Raw genomic sequence first — 20,485 nt, 5'->3', positions numbered from 1 at the left:
CTTCATTCCCTCGTGGAGGTTGGTCTTGGCGGTGTGTGGGTCCTTGGTGAGGGAGAGGATGAGCTGGGTTTCGTCAGCGTAGGAGATGATGTTGAGGTCATGATGGCGGGCCACTTGTGCGAGGGTGGCCATGTAGACGTTGAACAGCGTTGGGCTGAGGGATGAGCCCTAGGGGACGCCGCAGATGATGTTGGTGGCTTCGGATCGAAAGGGTGGGAGGCGGACGCTTTGGGTTCTGTGGGTTCTGCGGGAGAGGAAGGAGGTGGTCCAGTCAAGAGCCTTCTCTTGGATTCCGGCTTCTAGGAGGCGTGTCTTTAGAGTGCGATGGCAGACCATGTCGAAGGCGGCTGACAGGTCCAGGAGGATGAGGGCTGATGTTTCGCCGTTGTCTAGTTGACGCCCAATGTCGTCTGTGGCAGCGATGAGGGCTGTCTCGGTGCTGTGGGTTCGTCTGAGTCCGGACTGGGACGGGTCCAAGATGCTGTTGTCTTCGAGGTGGCGGGCCAGTTGCATGTTGACGATTTTCTCTATGTCCTTTGCCGGGAACGGGAGCAGGGAGATTGGCCGGAAGTCCTTGAGGTCCTTGGGGTCCGCTTTGGGCTTCTTGAGGAGGGCGTTGATTTCGGCGTGCTTCCAGCTTTCCGGGAATGTCGCTGTTTCGAAGGAGATGTTGATGACCTTCCGTAGTTGGGGTGCGATGACTGCGTCTGCTTTGTTGCCTACGTGGTGTGGGCACGGGTCAGACGGAGATCCTGAGTGGATGGAGTTCATGATCTTGCGTGTCTCGTCGTCGTGGACGTTGGACCAGGTCAGGCGGTTGGCGCTGGTGGTGTTCACAGGGGAGTTGGAGTCTGGCGTAGTCGGGCGGTCGTGGTGTTGAAGCTGTCGTGGATGTCAGCGATCTTGCGGTGGAAGAAGATGGCTAGTGAGTCGTACAGTTCTTGTGAGGGCGGGATTTCATTGGCATTGGCGCTGGGGTTGGAGAGTTCCTTTACGATGCTGAAGAGCACTTTGCTGTTGTGTGCGTTGTTATCCAAGCGGTCTCTGAAGGAGGATCTCTCAGGCTAATCTGATGAGGTGGTGGTGTTTGCGGGTGGCGTCCTTGTGGGCTGCGTGGTTGTCCGGTGTGCGTTCGTGGAGCCATGTCTTCTCCAGTTTCCGGCACGCGCGTTTAGAGGTTTGGAGCTCGTCGGTGAACCAGGTGGCTCTCTTGTTGGCGTGGCTATTACTAAAGGCACCACCATTGAACAGCACTTGTCTTAGAGATGTAAAGCCATTTCAATGAATTTTCTACTGACGATGTTTAGCCTTCTGAAAAATCTGCAAAGATTATGATTCAAATGGGTTCCAAATTAATGTTTAAATCTGTATTAAGGCAACTGTTTAAAATGTTAAATTCCAAGCATACCCCTTCAAGATAATCCCTCTATAGTTTTTTTCGAAAAGCAAACTATGCATTTGGTTTTGGATACGTTCAAAAACAGATTTGTTTGTTTAGATACTTTGTAGACTTAGTTTACTATGGAACAGGACAACATTGTCCGCACAACATAAGCAGGCCAAACACCGCCTAACGCTCAGAAGAGATGAGTCTGAGTGGCTGAGTATTACTGTCAGTCATGCACACTAGCCCAGCACTCCATGGTTGCGGAGCTCGGTCTGCGCTACAGAAATATTTCTATATGCATACAATCCATGTTTTAAAGTATACCAACTGTATGGCCTTCAGCAGAGAGAACAGGATGTTAATTTGTTGACAAGTAACTCCCTGGTACTCACTCAATATAACACTGAGCCCGAAGAGGTGACAGTCTTTCAGCCTGAGCAGGTCACAGATTTGGACGAGTAACTCACTGCATAATACTTTTACCTAAAAACACAAGAAAGGATGGCAAAACGTTTACAGCACAGCCAAATGATAATCATCACACCCAGAAACAAGGCAAAATGTGCAAACACTGCTGGACAAACACCAGGCACTCCACATCCTAGTAGCGGGATTGTTACAGCAACAAGAGGGGTTCTGAATAGGACTCTACTCAGTGTTTAGCACAGACCATTCGGACACGCGGTATGCCTATAGTTTATGGGCAGCAATGGAGTTAGACCAACTCACAGAGTTTCTGAGGTTCTAAACTTCGGCAACATACTTGCGAGGTGCAAAACCCCAGCTTAGTTCAATTGGAAATTATCATTCAAACGCCCTATTCAAATATGTTGGTCAATCCACAATTTAGAAAGCAACACATAGTGGTCAATCAAGTTTAAATTTGATTAACCACTACGTGTTGTATTCTAAATTGTGGTTTGACCAACATATTTGAAAAGGGCATTTGAATGATAATTTCCAATTGAACTAAGCTGGGTTTTGCACCACGTGTGTGGGCTGATATAAAGAGTGGTAGACATGGTGGCGAATACTAGAGGGCACAACCATTTCAAGAGACCCTCACTCTTTCACTGAAAGACTGTGCCGGTGTGAAAGGAGGAGCCTGACAACAGACCCATTGTTATTTAAATATAAGATACCATTCTATGAGATCAGGAGAAGGGCGGAGGGGAAGCTGGGATTTAGCAATGCTTGTTGTGTACACGTAATTTCATTACAAGACCGGAGGCTGACATTATGCATTATCCTTTAATAAGCAACTCACACAGCCGCACTACATCATAAAGGATAAGTTCTAGAGTTAACAGTGAACAAAGGATGTATCCAGGATATGCTTAGCCTCTTTTAAAAGCGGCTCGCCAGCAGATAAGTCACTACCTCTTATCTCTCCTTACTTTTAAGTGATTTGATTTATATTGGTGTATATTTATACTTCCTGAGCGTTTTAATGTCAATATATTACTTTGATACACCTTTATGCTCATTTGTTCGTCCTGTGACGCCTTAACTCTGTCCCTTTTAGCCGATTTTTCGACTGCTAATGTTGCCTTGTACCTCTTTGGCTTGACCAGATGTTGCCTTGTACCCCTTTGGCTTGATTCCAATGTTTCGATGTTCCCTACTCGTGGGTGGTGCTGGTTTTTCGATCCCACTCCAACCCCCCTCCCTTGGACTTCCAATTTTCGGTTGTCCTTTACCTTCCTAATCCTCTTCCCCTGCGCGATCGCGCACCGTCTTCACCGCTATCCGCCGCCTCGTTTATAAACGTCTCTCCCTCATTTTCAGCGCATTCCCCTGAAATGCGCTTCGCTTCGCATTAAAGGAAAGGGCATTAGCAACGCTCGCGTTGCGTGCCCCCTTTCCTAAGCGACTTTCCTCTTCTCCGACGGCTGAGCTCGAGCAGTCCTCGTATCTTGACAGTTGCTCTGCTTCAGCCGTCGGAGACACCCTGCTCATCTTTAAACGCTTTGCTTTCCCTTTCTTACGCTAATAATTCCTGCCAATTTAACAATACTTGCATAAAATTAACCCTTAATATAATTAGGGATTTGGATAGGATTATTACTTCCCTACTGGATATTATTAATACTAAATACACACTCCAACCTCCCTATAACCTACATACCCTACCCTGCAAAAAAAAAAAAAAGACTACCCTTTAGATTTTGAACTTATTTAAAAAAAAAAAAAGAGGAGAAAGAGAGGTGGACTCTTTATTAAGAGAGGAAAAGTTTATTACTGACTTCATTAATATCATTTTATTTTCCTCTTATTTCTTTCTACACCATGTCTGACATGGATTCTGGGAATGCCATGGCAAGCTCTCCTGCACTTATTGGCAATTCTTTGAAGAAATTCCTCCAACAGGAGATTAAATCCTGTATGATGTCCTCTCTCAAAGAAGTCATGCTCTCTAAAAGACCGTGTGTGATTCCCAAGACCCCCCCCATTATTCACGGCAAGAGACCCAGAAAGACTAAATACTGTGAAAGCACTACAGGCCCTAGCGCCTCTCATTGTACGGGAGGTCCTAGCACCTCAACTTGGATGGGGGGCCATCGCGCCCCACTTGAACCTGATGTCCCTCGGGACACTCCCTTGACCGGTGTCTATGGCGGCACAAATATGTACGGTGTCCCTCGCGACACACCTTGGAATAGTGCTAATCCAAAAAAGAACTCTGGTTTTGACTCCTCTTCCTCCTCCTTTGACAACAACTCCTCAAAAGACCCCTCCGACGAATTTGTCTTTGACCTAGACGAAGTCCAACAAGACTTCAATTCTCAACCTGATCCCGAGCCAAGCTCTAAAAATACTATTTTGAACCCTATTGGAGAAGAAATGTTCTCTCCCTTAAACATTTCTCACCCTAATAGCTCAAAATGGTTCCCACAGGAACATGTCTCCCAATTTGTCACACGTTGGTTGAGAAACCTTTTGGATAGAAATACCAGAAACACAATGAGGTCTGAATCCCCCAGACCTACCATTGAGGAGAGGGTCTGTCAAACCCCGAACCTAGATCCAGACCTTATCAAATTCCTCTTTAAATTAGGGCGAGACCCTAGAAAAGGACTGGAGAGAGCTCTTAAAGGCTGCCAAGACCGTCTTTTAGATGTCTTAGGACCACTGGTTAGAATTTTAGATATGGCCGAACAATCCCATCTCTCCTCTACCCCTTGAACGTTGCCCTCGTTCGAGGATGGAGCCAAAGAGCCCTTGTTCTCCTTGGCAATGCTAATGCCAGTTTAAACATTGAAAGAAGAAGGTCCATTTTAAACAAAATTAACCCTAAATTAGGGGATATGGCAGAGAAGGAACCCTCCCAGAACCCTAAAGGCCTTCTTTTCGGGGAGGACATAATCAAGGAGATTGGTAAATACGTCTCTACCTTCACTGCTCTCGACAGGGCTCAAAACAACCTGAAACGAGTCTTTAACACAAACCTTTTTGGTCAGGCCGGCAGAAGGGGTCGCTCTTCCGGCCGAGGCAATCAACGACCCTATTCATCATTCAGGGGAACTGGAAGAGGCTTCTATCCCCCTAGACAACCCTTCTTTCCCCAAAGAGGAAGGGGTCCAAGAAACCGTGGTTCCAGAGGTCGTGGTGCTCCCAACACCTCCAATTCTACCAGTAAGTACTACTCCTCTTTCTTCTTTCCCTCCCATAGTAGGGGGCAGACTAAGACAGTTCTATCATGTTTGGAATTCTATCACCCAAGATCCATGGGTTCTAGAAACCGTCATGGGCTTCAAGATAGACTATTTACAGATCCCCTTCCAATCACGCTTAACCCAACCCTTTGTCCTTTCACAAGATCAGGAAAAGATCGTGGAGGAAGAAATTATTTCTATGCTCAAAAAGGGCGCAATAGTGGAGATTCCCTGGTCCGATGCAAGATTCATAAGCACTCTTTTTCTTGTTCAGAAAAAGGACAAAGGGTGGAGACCGGTAATAAACCTTCGAGAAGTCAACACATTTCTGGTTTATCGTCACTTCAAAATGGAGGGTATCCACCTTCTAAGGAATCTCCTTCTCGAAGGAGATTGGATGGTCAAATTAGACCTGAAGGATGCCTACTTCACCATCCCTATGTACAAGGAACATCAAGCTTTCCTTCAATTCGCTTGGAAAGAACGTCTTTACCAATTCCAAGCTCTTCCCTTCGGCCTCTCTTCTGCCCCTTGGTGTTTTACCAAGATCATGAAATGTATTGTTACAATTCTAAGAGAAAGGGCTATCCGTCTCATCTACCTGGACGATATTCTTATGTCCCAATCCCATGCAGACCTCCTAAGAGATCTAAAAACTTCAATGGACTTAATAGAGAGTCTAGGATTCATCATCAACAAAGAGAAATCAATTCTCTCTCCCTGCAAGACCATAGATTTCCTTGGCTTCACTCTTGACACCGTGAAATGTCTTCTCCTTCTTCCTACCAAGAAGATTGCCAAGATCCGGAAGGAGATCAGGTCCGTCTTGAAACAAGAGTCTTTAACACTCCGCGAACTGGCCAGACTTCTCGGGCTTCTTTCTTCTTCCATCCAGGCCATTTTCCCTGGTCCTCTGAATTACCGCGCGCTTCAGAGAATAAAGAGAAAAGCGCTCAATTCAGGTCTATGGTATGGGGATTTTGTCTCTCTGGACCCAGATGCCAGAGCAGAGCTCTTTTGGTGGCTGGAAAACTTAGACGCCTGGAATGGCAAAGCTATCTTTGGCTCATCCCCGGACTTTGTCCTAGAATCAGACGCCAGTCTTCATGGCTGGGGTGCACGTTTGGAAGACCAGAACACCAGTGGGGTTTGGACCCTGACGGAATCTTCTCAACACATGAACTTTCTGGAATTAACAGCTGGTTTATACGCTCTTATGAGCTTCAAACACTCCATCCAAGGGAGGTCTGTTCTGAAAATGGACAACATTTCTGCTGTTGCCTATATCAATCGTCTTGGAGGAACAAAATCTGCAGATCTCTCCAATCTTGCCAGGAAACTTTGGATGTTCTGTCTGGAACACAAAATTTCCCTCAGGGCGGAATATCTTCCAGGCAAATCGAACATTTCTGCAGACTGGAATTCAAGATTCCTTCTAGACTTCTCGGACTGGAAACTCGATGTGAATGTCTTCAATTCCCTCTTCCACTTTTGGGGTCCCATAGACGTAGACTTATTTGCCAGCAGGCTTACCTTCCAGCTTCCCAACTACTTCAGTTGGATGCCAGACCCGGGCGCCCTTGCTGTGAACGCCTTTCTCCAACCATGGTCTCACTTCCTGGGTTATGCCTTCCCCCCTTTCGCCATGATTCAGAGGGTTCTCCAGAAAGTCAGATTGGAACAATGCCTTCTGATCCTTATTACTCTTTTTTGGGCGTCTCAAGCTTGGTTCCTGACAGCCCTGGAACTAGCTTGCGACATTCCCTTTCTAATCCCAGCCTCTCCAGGCCTGGTTTCATACGCAGACGGGGAAGATCATCGTCTTATTCTCGAGGGGAATTTGAACCTTCTTGCTTGGAAAGTGTCAGGCAATCTAACGAATTGTCTGGACTTTCGTCGACAGCTCTCTCTCTTCTCGGAGAATCTTGGGCACCAGGAACACACCTTAGGTATAACAACATTTGGAAGAAATGGTTTCGTTGGTGCCTGGAAAGGAGTCTCGATCCCGTGGAGGCTCCTGTCGTCAATATTGTAAATTTTCTGGTCGAACAATTTGACAGAGGCCTATCTTATCGTTCTATTAATTGTTTTAGGTCCACAATCTCCGCGGGCCATTCCCCTATCAACGGTAAATCGGTAGGTAAAAATCCTATTATTTGTAGAGTCCTCAAGGGTATAAGATTGAGGAGACCTCCTAAACCTAAGTATCAGACGCTTTGGGATGTCAAATGTATTTTAGACCTTTTCTGTTCTTGGCCAGATAACTCTTCCCTTAGTAGAAAATTTCGCTCCTTCAAACTCGCCACTCTCTTGTGCCTAGTTTCCTGTAGAAGAGTCTCTGACATCAAAAGCTTAGACGTTTCTAATAGATGTTATGATATTTTTGGTGTCAAGTTTGAATTACTGAGAAGGACTAAAACCATGTCAGATTCTTTCTTTTATCCTCGTTTTGACACTTTCCCTAAACTTTGTGTTGTTGCTTGTATGAAAGAGTATGACGCTAGGATGTCTCCCCTACGCCCTAACGATGCAAATCAACTTTTAATTTCTTTTGTGAAACCTTTTAAACCTGTTTCTTCCACCTCTATAGCTAGATGGGTTAAGTCTACCATGAGTCTTGCTGGTATCGACCTCTCTAAATTTCAAGCACACTCTATCAGAGGAGCTATGGCCAGTAAATCCTTCTGGTCAGGTGGTAAGTTGGATGATATCCTTAAAGCTGCTGACTGGTCAAATGCTAACACCTTTGCTCGTCATTACTGCAAGCCTATCGAGCATATGTCTGATGTTGTCCTTCGGGGCTACGAACATGCATAATGTAGCCTCCGGTCTTGTAATGAAATTGCGATTCTCCTATTAACATGACCAGAGAATCTGGATTTCATTAAAGACACGGAGGCTGACATTATCCCTCCCTCCTCCCTTTTACAACTTTTGATATGTCTTTATGATTTTGAAATTATCGACTGCTTCAATTGTTGTTAATCTTTTATTATGCCTATGCTTCTTTTATCTTTCTAATTGTGATGAGAATTTATAGCTCTCTAGGCTCTTGATACTTAATCATTTCTTTCTTTCAGATAATTCTGTTTGACCGGATGTCCATTGAGAAGCTTTCCACTAAGATATTGGAGATACTGAAGTTCTTTCCTCGATGTTTCTTCTTGATTCTCTTCGTTTGTGAAGTTCCTCCAGCTGCGATTCTTTTAAAAGAGGCTGAGCATATCCTGGATACATCCTTTGTTCACTGTTAACTCTAGAACTTATCCTTTATGATGTAGTGCGGCTGTGTGAGTTGCTTATTAAAGGATAATGCATAATGTCAGCCTCCGTGTCTTTAATGAAATCCAGATTCTCTGGTCATGTTAATAGGAGAATCGCAACTCTCCACTATGCCTGGCCGGCCCGGGATTGAGTGCTATATGGCAAAAGCCTTTAAGCTCACTATGATCTGTAGGCCTGAAGGTGTTCAACAGTAGGAGGAAACATATGTGGAAAGAAGTAGCACATTAAGGACAATAGGGTGACGTGATAAGGGGGATTGATGAAGAAGACAGATTATTAGGACGAGGATCATAGAAAAGGAGGACAGGATACAGTGATAATTTGTGATAATCCTTGTGCTTGTAATCAGCAGCCACAACCCGTGCAGGTAAGAGCCGTGGGGCAGTGGGGCCGGGTTAGGGGTGTGGGGGGATTTCGACAGACGATGATGAGGGGAAATTATTTATTTAATTTTCTCTCTGCATCGTCTGTCTAAATCCCCCCTCACCTGGCCCCACCGCTCTTACCTGCACAGGCCGCGGATGTCAACCAGGATGGCGCCCTTGAAATTCTGGTCACCCTTTGCATTCCACAGCAAACACAGGAACACTTTCTACCCTCTATAAGTTATGACCAGACTCAGGGGTCTAATTTCTGCCTTAAAGCCAGAGTGCAGGTGACATACAGAATCCTCATAGTCAAATGCTCACCTTCCTCATCAACTCTAGGGAACTGATTTATCAAATATGTTCCTGCTATCATTTAGACTACCAAAAAAACGGACTGCCCTTGCAGACGCGAAATGGACACATGTTTGGACACACACCATGTAGTCCAATCCAGCTTAAGGCTGTGAGAAGACCAACTGCTGGGCCCTAGACTTATCACTTGAGTCCACCGGTATCTCACCTTTAACTGTGGGTGGTCCCATGACCACAAACTGCAAAGAAGATAGACGAAGGGGCCTGAGGCTGAAGTAGCTGGACTACCTAATCCAATCACAATCCAGTCTATGTTAATGGTAAGTAAGATGCTTAATCCACTAGGTGATTTATTGTGAGGGGGATGGTGTTTGAAGTAGGTGGCGTAGAAGGGAAAATAAAATGAAAATGCTACTTACTCTGTTAGGATCTGTCCGTGGCATGTAGTGCTGTAGATTCACATGCTGTGCATACTTCAGCCATATAGTGTTGGGCTCGGACGTGTACAACTTGTTTTTGTTCGAAGGAAGTCTTTTCAGTTCATGAGGTCCAAGAACTTCACCTATTAGTGGTATTGCGCATGGGCATCGGCCCAATTGTTAGATTGGCTTTTCCTGCATTGAGGGCAAGACTGAAGATGGAGCATACAGAATACAGTAAAATGACCATGCAAATTAAAGAAAAAATTGAATTAAATGAAAAAAATAGAATCTGCAACAACCTCAGGTGATCCGGGAGGAGGGTGTGCACATGTGAATCTACAGAAGTACATGCCACGAACAGATGCTTACAGGATAAGTAACATTTCCAGTTTGTGGCATGTGTAGCTGTAGCTACACATGCTATGCATCGAGTGTAAACCAGTCCGTCTAAAAGCAGTGGCTTAGTCAGAGGATGTTGCAGAAGATTGGAAAGTGTTTGTAGGACAGCCTGGAAAACTCTAGCTTGCTGTCTAGCCAGAATGCCCACACAGTAATGTTTAGTGAAGGTATGTGGGGTAGACCAGGTAGCAGCTTTGCAGATGGCAGGTAATGGTATGTTAACCAAGAAAGCCATGGAAGCCCCTTTCTCATGAGTGGAATGAGGTCTAGAGAGGGCAGGAAGGGTTATTTTAGCTTTGGCATAACACACATGTATGCATTTGACCATGCTATGCCTGCTTTGAAAAGAGCATGTCCCCTGTGAGGCTTGGAGTATCGTAGTCGTTGGGTCTTACAACATTTTTTTGTTTTAGCAAAATAGTACAAGAGTGCTCTTTTGACAACAAGAGTCTGCAGAGCTCATTCTGCTACAGATTCTGGTTGAGGTAAGAAGACTGGCAGTTCATGGTGGAAAATGGAGACCACCTTGGGAACGATTTTTGGATTGGTTCTGAGGACCAATCGATCTTGATGTACATGGAAAAAGGACTCTTCTAGAGTAAGAGCGTATATCTCACTGACTTGTCATAAGAAGTGATGGCCACAAGGAAGGACCCCTTCCAAGACAGGAACTGCAGTAGGCAAGAGTGAAGGGGTTCAAAGAGAGGACCCATGAGCCTAGTGCGGACAATGTTTAAGTTCCAAACCGGAGCAGGGGTGTCCTGGGTGGAATAACTCTTTTAAGGCCTTCCATGAATAAGGAAACCTGTTGAATGTTCTGTAGGTATGCAGCTACGACTTCCAAGTGTAATCGGTTTGAGGTGTAGGCTTAGCCTGATTTCTGCTAGTGCAGAAGGTAACAAACAATATACTGTACCGGTCCTGTGAGGGGATTAATGTGTTTTAGCAGGCAGTAGTGTACAAAACATTTGCATTTGGCTGCACAACAGGGCCATGTGAAGGGTCTGTGTGCCTTTTTAAGAATTAACATACACTTTTGTGGGAGGTTAAGGTAACCACATTCTAAGTCCTCTGGAGCTATATTCAAGGTATGAGTTCCTGAGGGTTGGGATGCCCGAGAGTGCCGTGATTTTTTGTGAGAAGGTCCGGCTTATTGGGGAGCGTCTTGTGTGGGACTATAAAGTTCAAGCAGCGTCGAATACCATGGCTGGCATGCCCAGGTGGGTGCCACTAGAAGGAGCGTGAGGGATGTCGGTTTCAGTTTCCTCACCACCATTGGTAGAAGTGGGAGAGGCAGAAAAGCATAGGTAAAAATCCCTGACCTACTTATCCATAGTGCATTAGCCATGGACTGTGGGTGTGGTAGTCTGGCAGTGAAGCCTGGGCATTTTGAGTTTTCTGCTGTAGCGAACAGATCAATTTGTGAGAGCCACCAGAGCTGAAAGAATGGGAGTAGGATCTGGGTGTAAAGTTCCCATTTGTGTACCTGTTGATGCGTGCTGCTGAGCAGTTCCGCTACATCATTGTCCAACCCAAGAATATGCTGTATCAGTAGTTGTATTCTGTGAGGTATTGCCCTCTACCAAATCCTCTGGGCTACACTGGACAGCTTTGATGAATGTGTGCTCCCCTGTTTTTGTGGGTAGAAAATGTCTGTTGTGTTGTCTGTGCATCATGACTGTCTTGTTCTGAATCATGAGGAGAAAAGCACGGAGAGCAAGCTGGATCGCCAGCAACTCTTGATGACTGATGTGAAGGAGGTGTTGGGTAGGGAACCAATGACTCTGAACAGCAGTATGTGTGAGATGAGATCCTCAACCTCTGAATGAGGCATATGGTGAAATGGTCTCTTGGAGAAGGGTGGTCCATGTAACAAATTATTTGTCTTCCACTTACTATGATCTTCAGAAATCTCTGTTGTGCTGTGTGGATGTGCATGTGGAAGAAGGTGACCTTCAGATCCAGGGCAGTAATGAAGACGCCTTTCTGCAAAAGTGGCGTCCTGTAGAGTCACTATATAGAAGTGCTCCTACAGAATGCATTTGTTGAGAAGCCAGAGTTCAAGGATGGGACCGAGGGAGCCATCTTTCTTTGGCATAAAAAAGTAAAGGGAGTGTTCAGCAGTGTTGAGGCGGAACAGGCTCTATGTCCCCCTTGCCCAGGAGGGCTTGTAACTCCGAGTGAAGGACACGCAGACGTTCTTCGGACAATCTCTGCTGACGAGGGGGTGTTTATGGGAAATATACCTCCTGCTTAATATCTTGAACCCAACGGTCTGTGGTGATTTCTGTCCAGAGGGGCAGAGACTCCTGTAATCTTACCCTGACTGGTGCTATGTGATCAGGGGGAAGCTGTAGGGTGTCTTTGTTTCTGTGGGATCTAGAGAGGAGCGGATGTTACAGTTACAGATGATCTTCCCTTATGCCAGTAACTGCGGGATGAGCAGTAGGGAGGGGAGAGGTTGCCTTGACATGTCTCCTTTGCTCTTTGGGGGCTAGATGATCCGGTGGGTTGATGGCCTCCTCAAAAGTGATCTTCCTCTTTTTAGGTGCAGAGTCCTTGGTCATATGTGGAAGATTTCCCAGAATCTGACCTGTACCTGGTTGGATATGAATGCAATGTTGTCAAGCATCCATGTGTTCCTGCAGCCACTTGAGAATTGGCGGATCAAATTCCTCTGAAGCGGCAGGGGATGCCACAGTGGAAGCAGCCTTGATGGGACGCAGAAGTTTGCTGACTGGAAGGTGCTGAGCTCGATTTCAGCTCCGATTGCTTCGAGTCAGTGGGTCTTAACGCCGTATTCGGCCTCGGCTTCGAATGTCTCAGGCAGGATGTCTCGGCTCAAAAGACTTTAACTCCAGCCATTTTGAGTCCAAAGGTAGCCGAGGATGTACTTTTGGGTCTGGAGCCAAAGCTGTGCTTGAGGCTTGAAGTGGGACTGGGCACCGAATGTGACTTGCGTGCCGGATGTGCTTCCAAATTTCAGTGTCAACCATGGCCGAATGGCAGTAGTACACTAGAGGCCTCATAAGCAACCTGAGAGCTAGATGCTTGCACCTCTGTGTGGTGAGTTATGAGAACATCCGCACTCACTGAGACCTTCTGACGGCGTTGGGCTGATCAAGGCTCTTCGGACTCAACCCCTGCCTTGGAGTCGACTTCCAGGTGAAAAGGCTGCCTCCACACCACCTCTTCAACATCCAACTCCTACTGTTCTCTGATGATGTCTGGAATCTTCGCTACCTCCTGTTTTTGTGTCATGTTGGAAGAGGCGAAACAACATGTACGTCAGTTCCAAAGAGATTTCCTGTTGCGGAATGCAAGGGAGGCCGAGCAGGAGTTCTCATGGTGGTCTGGAGACAAACAGTGGTTGCAGATTTCGTGCAGGTTGGATCTCAGATACATGGGCCGACAACTAGGGCAGAATCAGAATGGAGTCTTTTCCATTGCAGCAACTTTCTCAACCCGATCGGTTAGGAGTCGAGGGTGTTAGTTTGACATGCAGTCAAAGGTACACAATGGTGGAAAACCGACCAAAATGCATGATTGTTCGTAGATACAAATGAGAAGGCAGATCCGAAGGCCTGGCAAGAACATCATGAGGCATCGAACCAGAGCTGTGCATGACACATGGCATGACAAGATGGCGGTAAACAAACAATCTAACAATGCTATATGCAATACCACTAATAGGTGGAGTCACCATACCCCGTGGCCCGAAAATATTTCCTTCAAACAAAAAACAGTTGTACATGTCCTTGCCCAAGACTAGATGGCGGAAGTATGCACATCATGTGTATCTACAGCTATGCATGCCATGAATATAACCTTATTTTAGGTAGTACCTAATGCGCTTCTGCTGTTTCTAAGCTTTGTAAATGGTAAATGCTGTTATTACCCAATAACCATACTCAACTGACAGAAATTGGAAGGAGAGAAAGGTGAGTGGGCATTGATGGCATTTAAACTCCAGTCTTGGGGATCCCTTCATATACACCAGACGTAAGTGTATTGCAAAGGGTAGTAACTCCTGTGAAGAGGACGCCTTTTAGCCCCCAAACAGGCACAACCATCAATGTATCTCACAATCAGCTACAACACTCCTTCCAAGAAGCCTGGACTAAAAGGAGGATGGTCATCTACAGCTGATGATGGTGACCAATCACTGGCAAGATAAACAAATAGCAAATGTTGTTCGGATAAGCATGTGTTACACTGATCTTTATAGGCTAGAAAGAACGTCTGATAGGATGGAAGTTTTTTGAAAATTCTGAATTTCCAGTCATCCTATACCCTGTAGTAAAAACATTCCAGTAACTTTACATACTCAGTGGCCTGCATCCTTTGGGCACTGTCAGTGTGTCATGAAAAATCAGGTAAATCTGGCAAAATCCTCGAATAATTATAAGAATCAAAACACTCACGAGGAAAATTCTAATACAAATGCACATTTTTAAAACGAAGGCATTCTAAGGCGAGTCATTTTTGGAGAGTTTGTGTACCACTCCCAGTCCTAATTTCTTCTCGTTCCCCAAGAGATCACATCTCAACATACGCCCTGAACACTTGGCAAAAATAAACTGCAAATGGAAAACATCTGTCGTGCTTTACAGTCACAAACAAGTACATATTTTATACTCGTAGAACGTTCCTTGAAGAAATCAACATTACATTTCCCGACACCGAGGCAAGGACTTTAATAATGTTAACCCCGATGGGAGGTCAAGAGGGCAGAGAGGAACACGTCACCAAGCTGCCCTGGGACAGAATTAAATGTCTCTAAAATTCACACTCTCGTGGCACCTGTCACAGGAATATTGGAGGTTAACGTTGACGTTTTGCAATAAAGAGGTAACCACACTTTTCAAGAGACGCATGTAGAAAAAACAAGCATCAGCAAAGCCAATAGATTTGACGCTGACAAAAGCAAAAAATACCTAGGGCCAGATGTAGGAAGGCAAATACTGGTCGGTAACGGCCGATTTCGGCCGTTACCGACCGGTATTTGGAGTTTGGGATGTAGGGTCATGTCAAGATACAGATTCGGTAATTTTACAGAACCGGTAATTTTACCCATTCGGTAAAAAAACCGATTCTGTAAAATTACCGAATCTGTATCTTGACATGTAGGTAGCACTGTAATCAGTGCTACAGGGGTTTAAGAATTCGTTATTTACCACCAACTAAAAGTTGGTGTTAAATAATGAAAACCCTTTAAAAAGCATTTTTTTGCTTTTAAAACAGTGCCATGTTGCAGACATACATGCCGTAAGGGCATGTATGTCTGCAACATGTGCACCCATGCACAATTGAGGGGTGCAACAGGGTGTCAAAGTGACACCCTGCCACCCTTCTATGTTTCCCCCAATTACCGAATCGGTATTTACCGATTCGGTAATTGCCATTCATTCCTATGGGCCTGGAGGCCCATAGGAATGAATGGCAATTACCGAATCGGTAAATACCGATTTGGTAATTACCGAATCATACCGATTCGGTAATTCGGTAATTAAATCGGTAAAATTACCTACATCCCGATTGCCAGTTCTTAAATACCGAATCGGTATGATTCGGTATTTAAGAATCGGTAATCTGGGATTACCTACATCGGGCCCCTAGTGCGGTACAAAACAATTTATAAAAGACTTCTTTGTGACTACCATGCATGGAAGAAGTAACAAATTCAAAGTGTGAGGAACAAGTTCACTTTTCAGAAGTAAACTAGTCCTTCTTGCATCATAAAGAAGGAAGGATACACCTAGACAGCCGTGTAAAAGAGTACCAGACAAAAACACGCCTGTGGGATGAGCCAAGATGTGACTGATGGTGTCTCAAGCCAATGACAAGCCTATAAGCCAAATAATCCAATAGGTGAAGGAGGGGAGGCTGAATCAATGAACCTTAAAGATTGCACAGAATACAATATGCTTAGCATGGATGACGCAAGTGCCGTCAAACACAAACCTAAAAAAGAGCACATTGAAGAGCTTTCTTTGCACTCTAGTTGCTAGCTTGAAGCCAAGCGGTAGCATCTTGCAGAAGCACACCATCCCCATGCAAAACACAAAGTTCACCTTAAAAGGGGGCTTAGTGTTTGGATGCCACACACTTGGTAACCACGAGGTCAATAGTTCAGGCCCCCTCACTTCGATGGCACTTTCTTGCCATTATCTAAAATAAGGCAGCAATCTTGGGTAGTAAAATGGCAGTGAAAGCTCAGATTACAAACAATATGAATAGAACAAAAGAGGCTAATTGGCCCATGGGTTGCTGCCTCACAGGGGAGCCTAGTTGAATAGCCATGAAACTCAATTAATTGCTTTCTTGTCCCTAACTTGCTTTAACTCTGGTACCTTCAATTATCTTTGTCAAAGTCAGCTGCTTCTAATTCAAAATCCTACTTGTCCACTAAAATGGTTATACCCTGCCTGAAGCCAAGCATATCGTAATAGCTCTCCATTTCACTATGGTACTTTATGTGTCTGTCTCTGTCTGAGCTCTATCAGCCCATTGAAAGCCCCTTCAGGTCCGCTTTACTTGCCTGTAGAAACTTCTTTAAGGAGCTTGAACATTTTCTGTATCCTGGCCCTTTTGTGTCTATTTCATTCTTTGCCTGCTCTTGCCACTCACCAGTACACCATGCTTCCCTCCCTCCTTTGGGAATAATCTTCCCCAGCCAGTGCTACCTCCTTAGATCTAAACAAGGCCCTGCTGAGGATCCAGTCCGGCCACACAGTATTTCTCGTGATACTGCCCATCACTGCCATTGTGTCATCTACCTTGTTGTTTCTGCTCCTATTCCTTCACTTGTTCACATATTGTATTGTATTGTAAATGCATTTATATAGCGCTTACTACCCCTGATGATGCATCAAAGCGCTTTTTCGGCAAAGAGCACGCTACTCCGGAACCCATAAAGGATTAGTGTTGAGTTGGTATAGTGAAATATGAAAGTAATTTGAGTGGTGGATATTAGTCAGTTTTTTGGATTGAGAAGGATTGTGGAGGGATAGAAGAGGGAAAAAAGCTTAGCATTTATATAGCATTTGTTACCCCTAATGGGGTGTTGAAGCACTTTCTTGGCGAGTAGCACGCTACTCCGGAACCCATAAGGATTTATGTAGATCTTGTTACCCCTCAAAGTATACACCACTAAGGAACGATGAAGGAGACTGCTCTGCCAACATGGACCATGCGAGCGGCAGTAGCATGGTGCCTTAGCTACAGGTGCCAGGGCGTCTCTGTGGCGTTGTGGCTCTATGTTCAACAGGCAGTGTGCTTGCGCTCTACCTGCAAAGCGTTGAGTGTGCATATTTATGAGGTATGCTGAACATGGACAACATCCGTCTGAGGAGGAGTTAGCACAGTGTGACTTAGCTTATCACCAGCCACGATATGACACAGGAACCTGTAGTATTTCTAAGGGAACAGTCTGTAATTCACAGAGCCATCACTTGTGCATCACTTTTAGTACTCTGAGTACTTACTTTGGTAAGACTTCTTCGACTTGTCCAGTCAATAAAATATTTTGCATTGTACTGTGTTGTGCATAGAAGTTAGGCTCTCCAAATATTTTGCCAGCATACTGCTAGTCATAAGACTCTAGGCTTGTAAAGCCCTCCTGTTGCTAATGCCCCTGAAACCGTGGTGCAAACCAGGCAGGATTCTGCACCCTACGTGGCCAACATCTCCCAAAACATTAGCTTGATCCCTCGCTGAGTTACAAGCACAGGAAACTCACTGGAAGTGAGGCTCAATGATTAGAGCGGCAGACCCTGATGCAGAGGTCTAGCCAGGGACCAGGGTTCAATTCCCTGCCTCGGCGGGTCTTGGGCTCAAAATTCCACGGACCTGATAATTCTCGCCTCGGTGCCTATTCCAATCATGGAGTCCCACTCTGCAACTCTGGGCAATAGCTTGCTTAATCTCCACAACGGCCCCCACAACGCTAAGGATGCCTGGCCTCCATCTTGGGGGTGCCCAGGAGTGGACGCCTCACAGGGAAAGCAAGGATGGGTTCCACAGCGGTATTCGTACAAGCGCCTTGAGACCCTTGCGGGTGAGTAGTGTGCTATACAAGTATCAATTTACATTTACATTTACTGGAATGATCAGCGGGGCAACTTACGCAAACATCTTCATACCCAACTACCAGACTGTGCTTGGAGAGCTGTACGGCCAAGCCTCTAGTGCGCTTCTCCTCTAACCTCGATTCTTCTGTCCTCCCAGCAGGGCTGTCACATACTTCTATGTGGACTGGGTGGAAATGTTTTGTGAGGCTCCCTCAACCAAGTTTGTGCAGGACATAGGACAGGTTCTCTAACTTTTTTAAATTATTATTTTATCCTTCAGGTTTTACTTTTTCCAACCAGACTCATGAAGCGCCCACCTTTCCCATGCCGTCTTTCCATCTCTCAGTCAACTTCATCTCTTTTTGGCACCCCTATCTCTTTCCTGCACATCTTTCATCGACTACTCTGCCCCACCTCTGCACCTCTCTTTACCTTCCAATTCCTTATGATCTTGGCAATGTCATTTCCCACCCTAGCCACCTCCCAGGCACCTGCTCCCTGACACCGAAATTACTTTCCCTATCCAGGCTGGAATGTACCACTAGATAAAGGAGCACCTGGGCCAGGTTTTGGACAACACCTAGTAAATTTATATTTTGCCTTTTGGATGCTCTCTTTCAACACCTAGTAAATTGATATTTTGCCTTTTGGATGCTCTCTTTCCTCAAGTAGGAAGCCCATGTGACGCCACTTGTCAAAATCTGTTGGGCTCTTGTTGCCACGGGCAGTGGTAACATAAGGCAGCTGTGTACAGTGGTCTTCAAGCATTCTCGGTATTGGCCCGCTCTTCCCCAGCCATGCATAGCTTGGAAGTGAGTGCCCAGAGTCACTGAACCTCGCTCTGGACCGGTGACACCATCGCAATACCAGACCTTGGACCCAGAAAACACTGGCTTGAGGCACCTCAGTTCTACCCTACAGCGTCCCAATGCCGATTCACACCATTCCCTGCTTTAGTATTAGTAAAAGAGACACACAGGCACCATATTATAAAACATGCAACAATTGCTATTGTCTACAGTTGATAAAACCCAATAAAAATTGTTTCATCATCAAACACTACGTCAAACTGTACACGTTCAGCTTCCGCCACATGATGCGGATGTACTCACATTTGTAATGATATTCAGCGTATCATCGTTGGGGAGGAAGATGCACACGCTGCGGCGGTCCTGCATGACTCGGTTGTTCTGGAAGTTCAGTTTGTTCATTGTGGTTTGGGCTCAATCTTGAGGTTCAGTCTTGTGGCCCCGGCCCATGCAGGCACCCCAGGTGCATAGGGCTCATGAGCCAGCAGGCGCCGCTCTTCACACAAGAGTCAGCCCTTTACGCATCCCTCGATGGTGTCATGGCTGAAATGAAGAGACGCGACACAGTCAGCACGCTGGAGTAAAAAGAAACTATAGCTGCAGCACTATTTAGACTGAAACAATAGGTGGACAACAATGAAAGCTGCCCACTGAAGCATATGGCCCCATAATCTAACTTGTTAAAGATATCAGGAGCCCACGTGCGCCTCAAAGTCCTGCTAACTCTCCACAGCGCACTGGGGAATAGTGAGTTTCATCAGTAGTTATGTTATAACATCAAGTCCAGCACAGCTGAATTACAAAAGTATAGAGTTAAGAACATCTAGTACAAAAACATCTAAAATGTATTTGGCCCTCTAAAAGTTAAGAAACAAAGTCCCCAAGGATCAAAAACTCAAAATAATTGGATTTTCTTAGCGGTATTTATGTTAAGAACTAAAATGTGCATTTGTTACTTTCAAATATATACAGAGCCGCTGTAATTTTGCGATTTGTCTGTAGCATTTTCGCATGATTAAGCATTTGCTGCATTTGCTAGTTAACCCTGCCGCATAATTTGGTCCTCCTCTGCTGCATAATTCAAGTGGCCTGAAACTACACAATATCCAGGAATGTGAGGGGGGTGATAAAGGCATCGACCTCATGTAGGGCACCCAATACTAATCCCTAAAGTCCTGCTCAAGAGAAATCATACGAGTCATCAAATAATGCTACCAGCGACACAGTTGCCCATCAACATACATAACAGCCAGCATAAGCCGCCACTCCAGTCCTATCCCAATTCAGAATATTCCCGCCATAGGGCTCAATGGGGGGGGGGGGGGAGGGGGGGGGGAGGGGGGGGGGAGTTGGCTGTGAGTTGTCTCATCACAATCATGTAGACCACATGCAGACGGACCAATACAGTTCCGCAGAGGATCAGCCTCAACTGCAGTTTTCTCTTTGTCAATCCATTTTTTTCATCTCTGGGAGTCAGACGTCTGTTACTGTGTCACAGGTGCTTAATTTGAGCCCATGTTTGCTGGTGCTCATCGCCAGCACTTAATTCTCAACACCAGCGCTTATCACAGTCCATCACACTCACAAGGTAAGCGCACAAAGTGTTTAATAATCCAATATACATTAAAATTAGTAATACCAATTGTCCGGGACACTGTTATAGCCCTGTGTGGCCTGAAGTAGTTCAAACTGACGCAGTGTGATGGGTAGTAGTTGTGTGGGTACTGGCACTGGCAGCGTAGGCAGGGGGAATGGGTGGTACAAGCTGCAGTGAC

General features: G+C 45.5%; 1 protein-coding gene across 2 annotated transcripts in view; it reads right to left on the bottom strand.

Moving 5' to 3' along the window:
• FRMD6 (FERM domain containing 6) overlaps window positions 1-20,485 on the bottom strand; it is a 190,919-nt gene that overhangs the window by 109,734 nt on the left and 60,700 nt on the right. For both annotated transcript variants that reach the window (XM_086937322.1, XM_086937323.1), the window contains exons 2-3: window positions 19,014-19,253; window positions 1,780-1,870 (exon numbers count right to left, since the gene is read on the bottom strand). In XM_086937322.1, the coding sequence (XP_086793448.1) occupies window positions 1,780-1,870; window positions 19,014-19,112 (190 nt within the window). In that variant the 5' untranslated portion in view covers window positions 19,113-19,253. The remainder of the gene's footprint in view (window positions 1-1,779; window positions 1,871-19,013; window positions 19,254-20,485) is intronic.

This window comes from Lissotriton vulgaris, chromosome 9, assembly GCF_964263255.1.
Source record: "Lissotriton vulgaris chromosome 9, aLisVul1.2, whole genome shotgun sequence".
Lineage (NCBI taxonomy): Eukaryota > Metazoa > Chordata > Amphibia > Caudata > Salamandridae > Lissotriton > Lissotriton vulgaris.
Note: the sequence above shows the minus strand (reverse complement) of the source record. Positions and strands in the feature narration are given on the sequence as shown.